The 17,801-nt window shown below is 40.0% G+C and overlaps 2 protein-coding genes across 3 annotated transcripts in view; one reads left to right on the top strand and one right to left on the bottom strand.

The window, feature by feature from the left end:
* Positions 1-4,397, top strand: part of LOC145516811 (survival motor neuron protein-like) — a 36,766-nt gene extending 32,369 nt beyond the window's left edge. The window contains exon 10 of the transcript XR_014061775.1: positions 586-4,397. The gene's annotated coding sequence lies outside the window, so the exon portion shown is untranslated. The remainder of the gene's footprint in view (positions 1-585) is intronic.
* Positions 1-17,801, bottom strand: part of NAIP (NLR family apoptosis inhibitory protein) — a 52,898-nt gene that overhangs the window by 782 nt on the left and 34,315 nt on the right. For both annotated transcript variants that reach the window (XM_081518471.1, XM_081518472.1), the window contains exons 9-14: positions 17,478-17,535; positions 15,110-17,218; positions 5,780-5,941; positions 4,529-4,681; positions 3,863-3,949; positions 1,730-1,894 (exon numbers count right to left, since the gene is read on the bottom strand). In XM_081518471.1, the coding sequence (XP_081374597.1) occupies positions 1,730-1,894; positions 3,863-3,949; positions 4,529-4,681; positions 5,780-5,941; positions 15,110-17,218; positions 17,478-17,535 (2,734 nt within the window). The remainder of the gene's footprint in view (positions 1-1,729; positions 1,895-3,862; positions 3,950-4,528; positions 4,682-5,779; positions 5,942-15,109; positions 17,219-17,477; positions 17,536-17,801) is intronic.

Below are 17,801 nucleotides of genomic sequence, written 5' to 3'. Positions count from 1 at the left end.
AAGTAAAAGTGATACATCTCTAAATAACTGGTGTGGCAAAAAAATGAACAACTAAAACTAGAAAATATTTTGAACTGAATGAAAATGAAAATATGACACTAAAACTTGTGAGAGAGAGCTAAAGCTAAAGTTAGCGCTCTAACTATCCACCTCAGGACACTAGGATATTAAAAGGGACGAAAGAAGAAGGAATGAATTTAGAACAAAAATAAAAAGCAAATTATATCCAAAGAAAGTACCAGGGGACAATAAAGGTAAAAGCAGAGATAAATGAAAAATGTGTAGGGAAAAAGGGACAGGAGAACATACTGCACAGGATTCCGTGACATATTTTCAAAACAGGTAAAATTAATATATGGTGAAAGAAAGCAGTATAGTGGTCACCTTTGAGAAGTGGGGGTAATGTAGTGTCAGAAGGGACACAAAGGAAGCTTCTGTAATGTAATAATCTATATTGTAATCTAATGAGTAATTGTTACCCAAGTACAAGTAACAAGACTGAAGTATGTTCACTTGAAAATCCATTAAGCTGTATACTTACGATTTTGTACTTTTCTTTATGTGTATTAATTTTCAATTTAAAAGTATATGCTGGGCTGGATGAAGCACAAGCTGGAATCAAGATTGCTGGGAGAAATATCAATAACCTCAGATATGCAGATGACACCACCTTTATGGCTGAAAGCGAAGAAGAACTAAAGAGCCTCTTGAAAGTGAAAGAGGAGAGTGAAAATTTTGGCTTAAAACTCAACATTCAGAAAACTAAGATCATGGCATCTGGTCCCATCACTTCATGGCAAATAGATGGGGAATCAATGGAAACAGTGAGAGACGTTATTTTCTTGGGTTCCAAAATCACTGCAGATGGGGACTGCAGCCATGAAATTAAAAGACGCTTGCTCCTTGGAAGAAAAGTAATGACCAATCTAGACAGCATATTAAAAAGCAGAGACATTACTTTGTCAACAAAGGTCCATCTAGTCAAAGCTATGATTTTTCCAGTAGTCATGTATGGATGTGAGAGTTGGACTATAAAGAAAGCTGAGTGCCGAAGAATTGATGCTTTTGAACTGTGGTGTTGGAGAAGACTCTTGAGAGTCCCTTGGACTGCAAGGAGATCCAACCAGTCAATCCTAAAGGAAATCAGCCCTGAATATTCATTGGAAGGACTGATGCTGAAGCTGAAACTCCAATACTTTGGCCACCTGATGTGAAGAACTGACTCATTGGAAAAGACCCTGATGCTGGGAAAGATTGAAGGCAGGAGGACAAGGGGACAACAGAGGATGAGATGGCTGGATGGCATCACCAACTTGATGGACATGAGTTTGAGTAAACTCCGGGAGTTGGCGATGGACAGGGAGGCCTGGAGTGCTGCAGTTCATGGGGTCACAAAGAGTCAGATGCAACTGAGTGACTGAACTGACTGACTGATAAAAAGGAGTATATGGAGGGTATGTGGCCAGCTGTCTGAAACACTACGGGTTAAGAGTAGACTTGAGGTTTGTCTAGTCTCAAATAGGAGGCTATCTTTTACTCCCAAATTGACCAGAATGAACCAAAAATCCACAGAACATTAGAAGGAACATTATGATAGAGAAAATGAGGAAGTGGGAAATGGGCTGACCATTTTTAGAGAGGAAAATGTTTTTATAGACATTTTGCAGCAGAAAGCTTGAGTAGTACCACTGGCTTTCATGTGACCTGAGTTTATCTGAGGGTAGCTCACCAATTTCTACCACGCTGTCATCATCCAAAGTCTGGAAAAACTGGAGAACTTGGAGACACTGAAGATGCTGACACTGCTGGACGATCAGTTTAGCTATTTGATGAATCCCATCCCCAGTGGGAAGGATCAATTCTTCCAGGTTATTTAAAGAACGTAAAGCGTAGGCTATCAGAAGAGACAAAAAAAATAAAACTATGTTCTGTGTTCCCAAATAATTGTAATCCAAAGCCTCAGAATCCTGTACATTCTAGGAGGTTGCATGTAGCATAGATGCTGGAGAAAGGGGTCAGCCTACACCTTCATCTTCATCGCTACCTCTAGACAGCCAATCTTCCGTCCTTCCCCAGTCTCCTGCCCTGAAGTCCAGAAGTTCAGAATGGACTTCACATCCCCATTTCTTTCTTTTTTTTAAAACCACTGGACCGTCAGAGAATTCCCATCTATTTCCTCTTTCAGACCAAAGCTTCTGCTGGACTCTTTCTATTAATACTAGCTCCTCAATGCTTTTAGCCCCCTTCCTTTCTGTGATGCTGTCATCCTCAGTGATTTCTAGCACTAACCTCATAATCCACGACTCTCATAACTTGCCTTTTCACTCTGATCCCTCCTGAGCATGATACAGTTTAGATCACTTGATCCCTAGAAAGTTCTCTAATTCTGCGGCCTCATACCTGGACATGTTTTGAACACTTTCTAGCATAAAACAATGTAGCAGGCTTTTCCTTTCGCTGTCCCAGTTCTTACATCAACCATTTCTGCAAGGACCCTGGTTCCTTTTAGGGAGGCCAGTATTTAGAAGTCAAGATCTGGATAGTTGGTATGCTCATGACTACTAGGGTACTTTTTTGAGTCTCTCTGTTGACTGAGCTGAGAGATGTATATACACGGATGTATAGTAAGATATACAGATATGCCCATATCTACCCATATAGGTTAAAAACCACGAGTGCACACCAGTATTTCCAATTCTAATTTAAGACCTCAAAGTTCCTTCTAGCCTCCCCTTTCAATATTTGTGGGCTTCCCTGTTGGCTCAGACGGTAAAGAATCCGCCTGCAATGCAGGAGACCCAGGTTCAATCCCTGGGCCAGGGAAGACCCCCTGGAGAAGAAAATGGCCACCCCCTGGAGAAGAAAATGGCCACCCCCTTGGCCCCTGATCTGGCCTCTGCTGCCCCAGCCCCCATGCCCCTCCCCTATGCACACAGCTGCCTCCAAAAGATGGATAAAAGAAAAGGAAGAGATCCAGGTGCTCCTTAAGTGTGCTGAAGTTGGATAGCACTACTGCTGTATGCTTCCCATCTCTACTGACTATCCTTATATTTTCCTGTGTTACAAATAAGACAACAAGCTCCACGTCACCAAACCATGACTCTAATTACAGTTCTGGCTCCCCCAGAAATGGAATCTTAATCTAGTCCATCAGGAATGGACTGACAGCATCTGCCATCCCCACTGCCTAAAGGAAAGTAACCTTGCGATAACTGACTGGCAATTTTGCCTACTTTAAATCACTTGTCACTGCTCCCTTCTGCCTATAAAAGTCTTTCATTTTGTACAGCTCCTCAGAGCTCCCTTCTCTCTGCTAGAGTGAAGGCTGTCTGATTCAGAAACATTTTTGTTTAAAAAAATTCTTAATTTTTTAAAATATGCTATCTTCTAAGACCTGTTAGAAAATTTTCCAGAGCATACATTGTTATTATAATCATAAAAAAATAAGTTGAAAAGGTAGTTTCTATAGTTATCATTTTGTTAAGTCTAGGTTTTCACATAGAGTGTTCATAACCTTTAAAGGTAGTTTTCCCTATATTCTGGAAAACTGAAACAACAGTTTTCAACAACAGCAAACAAACAGGTATCCATTGGGATGGATACCTGGCAATGAAATTGCATAGTGCTATAACAAAACAAATAACTATTCTAAGAAATGAGCTGCTTTAAGAACATTGCTTTGAAAGACATCAAGGGAAATCAAGGCATTTGGAGGGTAAAAGGTGAGCAGCGCTATCCCTCCCTCCTGATGACCAAGGGCAGCTAATACATATTGTAATTCATTATAGCTAATGCAAAATAGAAGGATTTTGTGGAGGGAAAGAGTCAAGAGTAAGTAAAAGGCACTGTGTTATAAACATACCAAATTTTTCAGCTGTTTCCTTATCTGGAATATATTGGAGCCCAAGGTTTAATATCTTCAGAGAAATAAAATTTGGCAAAACAATGACTATAAAAGGGAAAATTAAAATTTAGTTATGTCAGCTACATTTCTTATACCAAAAAGTAATGTATTTATAAAGAGTTTAAAGGGGCTTTCCCTAGTAGTTCAGTTGGTAAAGAATCCGCTTGCAATGTGAGAAATCTGGGTTCGATCGCTAGGTTGAAAAGGTCCCCAGAAGGAGGGCATGGCAACCTGCTCCAGTGTTCTTGCCTGGAGAATCCCCATGGACAGAGGAGCTTGGCAGGCTGCAGCCCGTGGGGTCACAAAGAGTCGGACGTGACTGAGTGACTAAGCACAGCAAAGAGTATTTCAAAAGTGATAGAAATTACTATAATTCAGATTGAATTGATTACTATGACTTAAGTAGATAACACAAATCTTTACTCAGGAAACAGTTCTCATAACTAGAAATGTTTAAACATCTAGAAACAAATATACCTTATTTGAAAATTCATTTACGATCAGATATCTATTGCAATGGTTTTGTTCTTTGCCATCAAATGCATGTTTTAAAATTTGACTATTAAAAAATAATTCTGTCCACAAAAGCATCTTAAACCAAAATTTTACAATTATAGCTCTTACCAAATGGGTTGACTTCAAAACATAGTCCAGAAAACTTAATTTCTTCAAGTTTCTTGCAGGAAGCAAGTGCAGTCACAAGAGATTCAAAATCCGAAAAGCTATTACATTCCAGATGGAAAACTTGAAGGTTTGGAGAATTCTGAACTAATCTGACTGTCAGATAAAATATCAGATTTCAGAAATCAGAGATTGAAAAGTTCTATCTGAATTAACCATATAAAATTAATAAAATTAATATATTAATTTGTTTCAGCAATAGTGCATCAAAATAAGGCATCATGATGTAATGACTCGGGCTTAGGTTCAGCTTCTGTAACTAATTGATGTGCTATGTGAACTGTTGTTACTGACCCTCTCTGGGGATCCATCTTCTCCTCCATATAATAATGGCATTGACTCAGCTTTAATATCCTAATGTCTCTAGTTTGTACATGACGTTTACACTATAGAAACACTATGCAAGGAAACACAGTCAGTGACAACTCTGAAGCAAAACCTAAATTTGATGAAAAATTGCTGAGAAATATAAGAAAACTACTACTTCCAGCCTTAGCTACAAGGTTTTTTTGCATCCAACTCTGCATGTCGGTTCACTAGAGATTTGTCTTTCTTCAGTCTCTAGTGTTTAGTCTTTGTTAAACTAAAGAACTGATGATGCCTACGTCACCTTGCTAAATGACATTTAAGAAAGATAGCTGTACAGGTTGTTCATTAACCAAGAGAATAGGCTGGTGAGAAACAGGGAAGTGCTTCTGATTACTACTAATCAGCCGATTTCCTTCCTTCTGATCTGGTAGATTGCTAAGTTGCAATGTAAGAGCAACTTGAAAACAGAATAAGAGAACTCTACAAACTACTTTTGGAGAGGAAGTATACTGCTGCTTAAGAGCTCAGACTTAAAAGTTAGAATTCCTGTGTTTGAACTGCAAATTTACCATTTCCTTTTCTGGGTGACCTCGAGCAAATTAATTAATTTCTCTAACTCCATTTTCCTATCTAAAATGATTACTTTACCTTGTAGAATGGGTATGAAGGTTAAATGAGTTAATATTTATAAAGTGCTAGAATAATTCATAGCATGTAGTAAAGGCTCAATTACAAATAGCTCTCTGCTTTCTTAATAACAATGAGTGCTGTTCCCACAATTTACCTTGGTTATAGGTTACACCCTCAGATCTTTAACTCTTAATGATTGGCCAAGTAGCTTTTCCAACTGATGTAAAAGCAAGTAAATCAAAGTGCCACACTTACCTAATTTGGAAGGACTGCACGTAGACGAAATTTTGATCAATAATTTCTCCATATGGTGGAGATTTAGGAATTCTTCAGAAATGACTGAAAAAACATCTTGTTGCAGATCCACAGACAGTTCTTTCAGGCACAAGAATTTGTCCAAACTAAGAAAGAGGTGATCTAGAAAGCAGCACGCAGTTTCCCATTATTAATTTAAAGAGTTCCAAATGGAAATTTTCAAACTGTCATTTTGATTCATCAAGCTATTTTCATATTTTCAAATGAAAACCTTTCACATAAGACATTCTTTTTTAGGAAGCACATATATGAAAATAATGCTTTTTGTACCATTTACTAGTATGTTGACTAAAAAAATATACGCACAACCTAAAAATATGAGAATTATTTTATTCACTGCACGTTCTTAGGACTTCAAGTCTGGGAGGCAACATCTCAAGTAAGCCTAACAAAATTGCTCCAAGGAGATTAGGGGGAAGCAGTTTTGCAACAAAAGGCAAAAGATTACTGTCAATAAAAGAAAACCAGATGTCTCAAGGAATTTAGGGCTTTTCTATGTATGGGAAGATGCAAGAGTCTGGGGTCACTGAAATCATTCCTTTGATATGCACCTCGGCTATCTGGGGCCAGTATCCTGTGTTTTCCCATTGTGGGTTTCCTCAAGTTGCACCCTTGGGGTGGCTGCAGTCTAATGACTGCTACATGATATGTATTCTTTGTTTCCTTCCTGAGTTTCCTCAGGGCTCACCCTCATGGGTGTAATTGCGATTGCTGATGACTAAAACATCCTTTGTTTACTGATATGGCAAGCGATATTTTATTTCTCATCTACTATATAATAGTCCTGTACTACGCTCTAGATTCAGAAAAATGAGACATCTCAATGAAAGGGGCTCAGACAACTGCATTTCTCCATGCAAAAGAAGCTGGACCACCGCCATATACAAAATTAGCTCAAAATGAATCAACGACCAAAATTCAAGAGCTACAACCATGTAAGGCTTTAAAAGAAAAGATGACTTTGGATGTGATAGTGGATTCTTGGATATGCTACCAAAAAGCATTAACACAAAAGAAAAATAGACAAATTGGACTTAGTTGGACTTTGAAACTTTATGGATTGAAGGACATTACCAAGACAGTGAAAAGGGAGATCTACAGGAGAAAATATTTTAAAACCACATGCCAATAAAAATTATATGTAATTACACTATGATTATACAATATATATAATTATATATTCATATAATGAATATATTCTTTCCTAAAGAAAGGCAATGCCAAAGAATGCTCAAACTACCACACAATTGCACTCATCTCACACGCTAGTAAAGTAATGCTCAAAATTCTCCAAGCCAGGCTTCAATAGAATGTGAACCGTGAACTTCCAGATGTTCAAGCTGGATTTAGTAAAGGCAGAGTAACCAGAGATCAAATTGCCTACATCCGTTGGATCATTGAAAGAGCAAGAGAGTTCCAGGAAGACATCTATTTCTGCTTTAATGACTATGCCAAAGCATTTGACTGTGTGGATCAAAATAAACTGTATAACATTCTTAAAGAGATGGGAATACCAGACCAGCTGACCTGCCTTTTGAGAAATCTGTATGCAGGTCAGGAAGCAACAGTTAGAACTGGACATGGAACAACAGACTGGTTCCAAATCGGGAAAGGAGTACGTCAAGGCTGTATATTGTCACCCTACTTATTTAACTTATATGCAGAGTACATAATGAGAAACGCTGGGCTGGATGAGGCACAAGCTGGAATCAAGATTGCCAGGAGAAATATCAATAACCTCAGATATGCAGATGACACCACCCTTATGGTAGAAAGTGAAGAGTAACTAAAGAGCCTCTTGATGAAAGTGAAAGAGGAGAGTGAAAAAGTTGGCTTAAAACTCAACATTCAGAAAACTAAGACCATGGCATCTGTTCCCATCACTTCATGGGAAATAGATGGGGAAACAGTGGAAACAGTGAGAGACTTTACATTTTTTGGCTCCAAAATCACTGCAGATGGGGACTGCAGCCATGAAATTAAAAGATGCTTGCTCCTTGGAAGAAAAGTTATGACCAACCTAGACGGCTTATTAAAAATCAGAGACATTACTTTTCCAACAAAGTTCTGTCTAGTCAGATCAGTTCAGTCACTCAGTCGTGTCCGACTCTGCGACCCATGAACTGCAGCATGCCAGGCCTCCCTGTCCATCGGCAACTCCCAGAGTTTACTCAAACTCAAGTCCATTGAGTCCGTGATGCCATCCAACCATCTCATCCTCTATCGTCTCCTTCTCCTTCTGCGTTCAATCTTTCCCAGCATCCGGGTCTTTTCCAATGAGTAGTTCTTCGCATCAGGTGGCCAAAGTATTGAAGTTTCAGCTTCAGCATCAGTCCTTCCAATGAATATTCAGGACTAATATCCTTTAGGATGAACAGGTTGGATCTCCTTGCAGTCCAAGGGACTCTCAAGAGTCTTCTCCAACACCACAGTTCAAAAGCATCAATTCTTCGGCACTCAGCTTTCTTTATAGTCCAACTCTCACATCCATACATGACTACTGGAAAAACCCTAGCTTTGACTAGATGGACCTTTGTTGGCAAAGTAATGTCTCTGCTTTTTAATATGCTGTCTAGGTTGGTCATAGCTTTTCTTCCAAGGAGCAGGCATCTTTCAATTTCATGGCTGCAGTCTCAATCTGCAGTGATGTTGGAGCCCAAAAAAATAAAGTCTGTCACTGTTTCTACTGTTTCCCCATCTATTTGCCATGAAGTGATGGGACCGGATGCCATGATCTTAGTTTTCTGAATGTTGAGTTTTAAGCCAACTTTTTCACTCTCTTCTTTCACTTTCATCAAGAGGCTCTTTAGTTCTTCTTCGCTTTCTGCCATAAGGGTGGTATAATCTGCATATCTGAGGTTATTGATATTTCTCCCGGCAGTCTTGATTCCAGCTTGTGCTTCCTCCAGCCCAGCATTTCTCATGATATAACTCTGCATATAAGTTAAACAAGCAGGGAGACAATATACAGCCTTGACATACTCCTTTCCCGATTTGGAACCAGTCTGTTGTTCCATGCCAGTTCTAACTGTTGCTTCCTGACCTGCATACAGATTTCTCAAGAGGCAGGTCAGCTGGTCTGGTATCCCCATCTCTTTCAGAATTTTCCAGAGTTTCTTGTGGTGCACACAGTCCAAACCCTTTGACGTAGTCAATAAAACAGAAGTAGATGTTGTTCTGGAACTCTTTTGCTTTTTCAATGATCCAACAGATGTAGGCAATTTGATCTCTGGTTCCTCTGCCTTTTCTAAGTCCAGCTTGAACATCTGGAAGTTCACAGTTCACGTACTGTTGAAGCCTGGCTCGGAGAATTTCGAGCATTACTTTACTAGCATGTGAGATGAGTGCAATTCTGCGGTAGTTTGAACATTCTTTGGCATTGCCTTTCTTTGGGATTGGGATGAAAACTGACCTTTTCCAGTCCTGTGGCCACTGCTTAGTTTTCCAAATTTGCTGGTGTATTGAGTACGACACTTTCACAGCATCATCTTTTAGTATTTGAAATAGCTCAACTGAAATTCCATCCCCTCACTAGCTTTGTTAGTAGTGATACTTCCTAAGGCCCACTTGACTTCACATTCCAGGATGTCTGGCTCTAGGTGAGTGATCACACCATCATGATTATCTGGGTCATGAAGATCTTTTTTGTATAGTTCTTCTGTGTGTTCTTGCCACCTCTTCTTAATATCTTCTGCTTCTGTTAGGTCCATACCATTTCTGTCTTTTCTCGTGCCCATCTTTGCATGAAATGTTCCTTTGGTATCTCTAATTTTCTTGAAGAGATCTGTAGTCTTTCCCAGTCTATTGTTTTCCTCTATTTCTTGCATTGATCCGCTGAGGAAGGCTTTCTTATCTCCCCTTGCTATTCTTTGGAACTCTGCATTCAGATGGGTATATCTTTCCTTTTCTCCTTTGTCTTTTGCTTCTCTTCTATTCACAACTATTTGTAAGGCCTCAGACAAACATTTTGCCTTTTTGCATTTCTTTTCCTTGGGGATGGTCTTGATCCCTGCCTCCTGTACAATGTCATGAACCTTTGTCCATAGTTCTTCAGGTACTACTGTATCAGATCTAATCCTTTGAATCTATTTGTCACTTCCACTGTATAATCGTAAGGGATTTGATTTAGGTCATACCTGAATGGTCTAGTGTTTTTCCCTACTTTCTTCAATTTAAGTCTGAATTTGGCAATAAGGAATTCATGATCTGAGCCACCGTCAGCTCCTGGTCTTATTTTTGCTGACTGTATAGAACTTCTCCATCTTTGGCTGCAAAGAATATAATCAACCTGATTTTGGTATTGACCATCTGGTGATGTCCATGTGTACAGTCTTCTCTTGTGTTGTTGGCTAAGAGGATGTTTGCTATGACCAGTGCATTCTCTTGGCAAAACTCTATTAGCCTTTGCCCTGCTTCATTCTGTACTCGAAGGCCAAATTTGCCTGTTACTCCAGGTGTTTCTTGATTTCCTACTTTTGCATTCCAGTCCCCTATAATGAAAAGGACATCATTTTTGGAGTTAGTTCTAGAAAGGTCTTATAGGTCTTCATAGAACCATTCAACTTCAGGTTCTTCAGCATTACTGGTCGGTGCATAGACTTGGATTACTGTAATATCGAATGGTTTGCCTTGGAAATGAACAGAGATCATTTTGTCATTTTTGAGATGCCATCCAAGTACTGCATTTTGAACTCTTTTGTTGACTATGATGGCTACTCCATTTCTTCTAAGGGATTCTTTCCCACAGTAGTAGATATGATGGTCATCTGACTTAAATTCACCCATTCCAATACATTTTAGTTTGCTGATTCCTAAAATGTTGACGTTCACTCATGCCATCTCTTTGACCACTTCCAATTTGCCTTGATTCATGGACCTAATGTTCCAGGTTCCTATGCAATATTGCTCTTTACAGCATCAGACTTTATTTCCATCACCCGTCACATCCACAACCGGGTGTTGTTTTTGCTTTAGCTCCATCTCTTCATTCTTTCTGGAGTTATTTCTCCACTGATCTCTAGTAGCATATTAGGCACCTACTGACCTGGGGAATTCATCTTTCAGTGTCCTATCTTTTTGCCTTTTCATACTGTTCATCGGGTTCTCAAGGCAAGAATACTGAAGTGGTTTGCCATTCCCTTCTCCAGTGGACCACGTTTTGTCAGAACTCTCCACCATGACCCGTCCATCTTGGCTGGCCCTACATGGCATGGCTTATAGTTTCATTGAGCTAGACAAGACTGTGGTCCATGTGATCAGATTGGTTAGTTTTCTGTGATTGTGGTTTTCAGTCTGTCTGCCCTCTGATGGAGAAGGATAGAGGCTTATGGAAGCTTCCTGATGGGAGAGACTGACTGAGGGGGAAATTGGGTATGATGTTCAGTAAATCTTAAATCCAATTTTATGTTGATGGGTGGGGCTTTATTTGCCTGGGGCCAAACTATGGTGGAGGTAATGAAGATAATGGAGACCCCCTTCAAAAGGTCCCATGCACGCACTGCTACACTCAGTGCCCCCAGCCCTGCAGCAGACCACTGCCGACCCACGCCTTCACCAGAGACTCCTGGACTCTTACGGGCAAGTCTGGGTCAGTCTCTTGTGGGGTCACTAGTCCTTTCTCCTGGGTCCTGGTGTGCACGAGGTTCTGTTTGTGCCTGCCAAGAGTCTGTTTCCCAGTTCTGTGTAAATTCTGGCAGCTCTATGGCATGGTTAACGGCAACCTCCTCCAAGAGGGCTTATGCCATACCCAAGTCTGCTGCACCCAGAGCCCCTGCGGCAGTCCACTGCTGACCCATACCTCCACAGGAGACACTCAAACACAGCTCTGTCTCAGTCTCTGTGGGGTCTCTGGGTCCTGGTGTGCACGAGGTTTATTTAAGCCCTCTGAGCGTTTATGACGCAATGAGGTTTGATTCTAAACATGATTTCGCCCCTCCTACCCTCTTGCTAGGGCTTCTCCTTTCCTCTTGGACATGGGGTATCTCCTCAGAGCTGCTCCAGTGGCTCCAAATAGCTGCCACACAGCCGCTGCTCCAGTGACTACCATCTTGCTGGGGCTTCTCTGGCCATCTAGTCAAGGCTATGGTTTTTCCAATAGTCATGTATGGATGTGAGAGTTGGACTATAAAGAAAGCTGAGTGCTGAAGAATTGATGCTTTTGAACTGTGGTGTTGGAGAAGACTCTTGAGAGTCCCTTGGACAGCAAGGAAATCAAACCAGTCCATCCTAAAGGAAATCAGTCCTGAATATTCTTTGGAAGGACTAATGCTGAAGCTGAAACTCCAATACTTTGGCCACCTGATGCGAAGAGGTGACTCATTTGAAAAGACCCTGATGCTGGGAAAGATTGAAGGCGGGAGAAGAAGGGGACGACAGAGGATGAGATGGTTGGATGGCATCACTGACTCAATGGACATGAGTCTGAGTAAACTCCAGGAGTTGGTGATGGACAGGAAGGCCTGGCGTGCTGCAGTCCATGGGGTTGCAAAGAGTCAGACATGACTGAGCAACTGAACTGAACTGATATATTCATAACACATTATGAATATATAATTATACAATGAACTTATATAACTCAAAACAAAAAGATAACACAATTTTTAAAATGGGCAAAGGAACAAATGACCCAATCTGAAAATGGGCAGGAGATCTCAAGAGACATTTCTCCAAAGAAGACATACAGATAGCTAACAAGCACATAAGATGCTCAAAATCACTGATCCTTAGAGAAATGTGAATCAAAGCTATAATGAGGTATTACCTCATACTGGTCAGAATGACTGTCATCAAAAAGTCTACAAACAGACAAAAAACAAAACAAAAAATGTCTACAGACAATAAATGCTGGAGAGGATGTAGAGAAAGGGGAACCCTCCTACACTGTTGATGGGAATGTAAATTGGTATAGTCACTAAAGAGAACAGTCTGGAGGTTCCCTAAAAAACTAAAAATAGAGCTACGATATGATCCAGCAATCCCACTCCTGGCCACGTATCTAGAGAAAACTCTTAATTTGAAAAGATACATACACCTCAATATCCATAGCAGCACTGTTTATAATAACCATGACATGGAAATAACCTAAATGTCCCTAAATGTCCATCAATGATGACTAGATAAAGAAGATGCGATACACATACACACAATGAGATATTACTCAGCCATAAAAAAGAATGAAATAATGCCATTTGCAGCTACACAGATGGACCTAAAGATTATCATATTAAGTGACGTAAGTCAGAAAAATGAATATATGATACCATTTATATGTGGGCTCTAAAAAAGTAATACAAATAAACTTATTTACAAAACTGAAATAGACTCACTGACATAGAAAATAAATTTATGGTTACCAAACGGGAAAGAGGAAGGAGGGAGGAGTAAATTAGGAGTTTGAGATTAATAGATACACACTATGTATAAAATAAACAAGCACCTACAGTATAGCATAGGGAACTAAATTCAATATCTTGTAATGATCTATAGTGGGAAAGAATCTTAAATATCCATACATATGTGTATACACACACACACAATCTGAATCACTTTGCTGTACACCAGAAACCAGCTCAACGTGGTAAATAAACCACACTTTCATTTTTTTTAAAAGGACAAAATGATATAATAGACTCTCTTCAAAAAAGATATACTAACAGCCAATAAGCACATGAAAAGATGCTCAATATCATTTTAGTCATTAGGAAAATGAAAATCAAAACCACAATAAGATATAATTTCACCCTATTAGGATGTCTCTGATTTAAAAAAAACGAAAAACAGCTGCGAGGCTGTGAAGAAACTGGAGCTCTGGCACACTGTGTGTCGGGATGTGAAATGCTGCAGCCAGTGCGGAAACCGGTTTGGAGCTTCCTTGAATATTGAAATGGAGTTACTAGCATTAATATGATCCAATAGTTTCACTTCTGGGTATAAATCAACAAGAATTGAAAGCAGGGTCTTAAAGTAACATTTGTGCATCCATGTGCACGGCCACTTTAGCCAGAATAAACAGTGCAACTGTCCATCAACCAATAAACTGATTACCAAAGCATGATCTATTTGTTGTTTACTCACTAAGCCGTGTCCGACTCTGCGACCCCATGGACCGTAGCCCACCAGGTTCCTTTGTCCATGGGATTTCCCAGGCAAGAACACTGGGGTGGGTTGCCATTTTCTTCTCCAGGGGATCTTCTCAACCCAGGGATAGAACCCGTGTCTCTAACATTGGCTGGTGGATTCTTTGCCACTGGGCCACCAGGAAAGCCATTCTATATATACATACAATGCAGTATTATTCTAGCTATAAAAGTAGTGACGTTCTGACACATGCTACAACATGCATGAACCTTAGAAACATTATGCTACATGAAAGAAGTCAGACACACAAGGACAAAATATTGTATGGATTCATTTATATGAAGTAGAATAGACAAAATTCACAGAGACCTCAGTGGCTGGGAAGAGGAAGGAGTTATTTAATAGGTACAAAGTTTGGGATGATGAAAAGGTTGTGGAAGTGAATAGTGACGATGGTTCACAACACTGTAATTCTACTTAAGCCACTAAACTGTATACTGAAAAATGTGTTTTATCATAATAAAAATATTTGAAGAAAATAAACAAAAATTTTCTAACTTTGAAGATAAATATCAACACATAGATCCAAAAAATGTTCAGTGTCCCTCAAGTAAGATATAAAGCAAAGCACTTCTAGGCATTTAACAAACTGCTGAAAATCAAACCCATACTAGCAACAATCAGAAAATGAAAAAAATTAGTATCATTTACAAGAGTATCAAAAACACAAGTACCTAGGAATAAACTTAATGAGAGATGATACAGTCTACACCAAAACCCCTAAATCACTGCTTAGACAAGTAAAAGGAGACAAAAATAACTGGGAAGTATTACTTCCCACTTGTTTATTTCCCAGAGTACAAGCCCTTTCTTCCATGAAGCAGGCGAGGTGAGAGTAGTTCTCAAGCATTATTTACATACAGATAATTCTTTCACTAATAACTAGTCATTTGTTTATTAAGAGCCTTCATTAGTCATTTTATTATTTATATCAGAGTTTGAAAGTCATTCTGTTATTTGGATGCTATTCACTAATTCATATTACTAAGAGAAATAAATTAGTAAAATTTAAATCTGTCCAATCAGCAAGGATTTACAGTCTCATGCTTTCAAAAGTTTTTATCCATTTAAAACTAAGAGTGAAAAGATGAAAGTACACATCCTAATAGTCATCTAAAATAGGTTCAAGCTTACCTTGTAGATGGGTTGTTTCTGAGACTGCAAGAGATTCTAGAGAAGTTAGAGTGAGAAGCAATTCCTGTTCTATTGCACTCAGCTCACATTGGCTTATGCAGCACTTGGTGAAAGAGGCCTTATACTGCTCAAGAGCTGGGCGGGTGTTTTCAATAAAACCCCTGCTGTGGTTCAAGTGGAGTTCAATGTGCTGTGCAGCTGAGAAAACCTCTGTTAGAAACCTTAGCATCTCCTGATTCACAGCATTGGTATTAGTCACATGAACTTCCAGAAGGGGAATCTTGTACTGCTTTGAAGGAAGGTTCCAATAGCCAGTGCTGATGGCTGGTGGTGCTTTGAGTTGCATGTTCTGAAAATGCTTAATGATTTCCAGTTTTTCAACTAAACTCTGCTTCCATTCACTCTCAAGTTCAAAGGCAGAAGCATAGTCCTGATCTATAGCTGGTGCCTGGGATTTGTCGAAAATTCTTTCCATGGGCAAATCTGTTATGTTATTCAACACATTTCCACTTATGGAGACCTGGATGCTCCTCAACAATAACAGGCTTTCTGGGTGGTCAAAAAAATACTGTAACTTAAGCACATCCAAACACAGGGTTCTCCCATGAAGGAACTGCAAAATGAAAGGAGAACATGCAGCAACAGTGTTGCTTTGATATGCAATTTTTACAGCCAGAGCTAGCAAATGTTTTGAAGCCAGTGAAAGGTAATTTTGCGGAGAGAATTGCCACGCCAACCTGAGACATTGCATCACCTCTGAAACTTCTGGATGATGCTTCAGGTGGTCATCATTTTCAGATATATTCTCCAGTGTCTCTTTATTATCCACCAAAAGAAGCAAATGGGATACAATTTTTGGCCCTGCCTTTGTTGAAGGATGGCAGGAGACACAGTTCAAAAAATTGGCATAGGGACAGATAGCCATCAAGGTTGAGTTGATTTGTTTCAAATAATGAAGTCCCAAATCTTGGTCTTCTTGCCTATCTGAATCCAGGAGTTCGGTCAGCCTCATTCCAGCAAGAAATTCTTGAAATGTAGGATTTAAAAACTGATAGACTGGCCTCAGTCTCTGGGCTGTGAATTTGCTCATCAGGTACATGGCTAGATCTTCCTCTTCACCAATCCCTGCTTCTATGAGATCCTCATCACTAAACTCAAAGCAAGATGAAAAAAACCCTTTCAAAGCTAGTTCACCGCAAGAGGACACAGTTGCTTTGAGAAGGTCAGCTGCAGTTTTGTGCTTTAAGAAAAGGCATTCCATATAGGACTTGAAAACAGCCACAGCATCAAAGGACCGATGAAAACGATTCTGAAGCCAACTAGCACAGATTGCTGCTGCAAACAAGGGAGTTTTCTCAATTCCCTGCCAATTTTCCTTCATTCCAAAGTCAACCATCAACTTTCGCAGACGGATCAAATCACCTGGAAAGAGCTTCTGTAATATAGAAATAGTATTATAGAAGGGAAACGCCTTAATCTCTATGATTGTATCTAGGTATCGGCGGATGTTCTTGGCCCTATTTGTATGGACAGTGATCAACAAGCAGGTCCTTGACAAATGTTTTTTTTGAATCATCCTTGCTATGATTTGGGGGACTGAGCACATTTCTTTGTAGTCATCCAAAAGGAATAACACCTGGTTCTTTAACTGCTGGATGATGTTCCTTAGGCCCATTTCAGTAACAGATACATTTGTCTCTAGAAGTTGGTCATGAATGACACTGGCCAGCCCCTGCTCCGGTCTGCTAGAGCCAAGAGAGACAAAGAAGACCAGCCGGAACCTGTTTAACAAGGGACAGCATCCTGATGCCCACAGAAGAGCTATTTTCTTCAGGAGGATGGTCTTTCCACTCCCAGCTTCACCCTCCACACACATGACAGAGTTCAAGTTAGCAAAGACTTCAGGCAACACCACAGGCTCTTGCACAGGACTGGTGATGTGTCTTAAAGCAAAGGACAGATCACAATCCAGCCACTGGTCAGTGGCTGGACAGGAAGAGATCTCAAGCAGAGACATGTGGCAGAAAGGAGCACTGGTGTAGACTTTTCTCAGGCACTCACTCAGGCTCTCTGCCTCCTGAAACCACTGGGCTTCACCCTGGGCCACCTCTGTGGAGAAAAGCAAGGAGGCACAGTTATAAATAAATATTCTTATTATTCCCTACATACGGGACTTCCCTGGCAGTCTAGTGGTTAAGCCTCCATGCTTCCAACTGCAGGGAGCACAGGTTCAATCCCTGGTTGGGGAACTAATATCCCACATGCTGTGTGGTTTGGCCATAAATAAACAAGTAATATAATAAAATCCTCTATATACAAAGATATGTACACATTCATATAATCCCATGTGCTACCTCCAAATCATTACCTGGCACTACAGAACTAACTGCTGTTGACTCTTCAAGATTGCTTTCACTTGTAGTTTCCTTTGAAAAGAAAATTCTCAATTAACATCTGTATAAGAGGGTGGGGCCTCAACTTACAATCAGAAACCAGACATTTTCTAAACACAAGCCACCCTCAAATGTTTATGCCAGTTGCAGGGAGGAGTGCTACAAATATGAAATCATAAGTGATCTGCAAACACATGCAAGTGTATGCTTCTGTATGGTGCCCAAACGGTGCATTCCTTGGGTGACATGAGCAGTGATTACTGACCAGGTGTTTAGAATCACAGTGTCAAGAGCAAGAT

This window comes from Giraffa tippelskirchi, chromosome 8, assembly GCF_054371585.1.
Source record: "Giraffa tippelskirchi isolate mGirTip1 chromosome 8, T2T-mGirTip1v1.2.pri, whole genome shotgun sequence".
Lineage (NCBI taxonomy): Eukaryota > Metazoa > Chordata > Mammalia > Artiodactyla > Giraffidae > Giraffa > Giraffa tippelskirchi.
The sequence above is the reverse complement of the archived record's forward strand: the minus strand, read 5'-3'. Positions and strand labels throughout refer to the sequence as shown.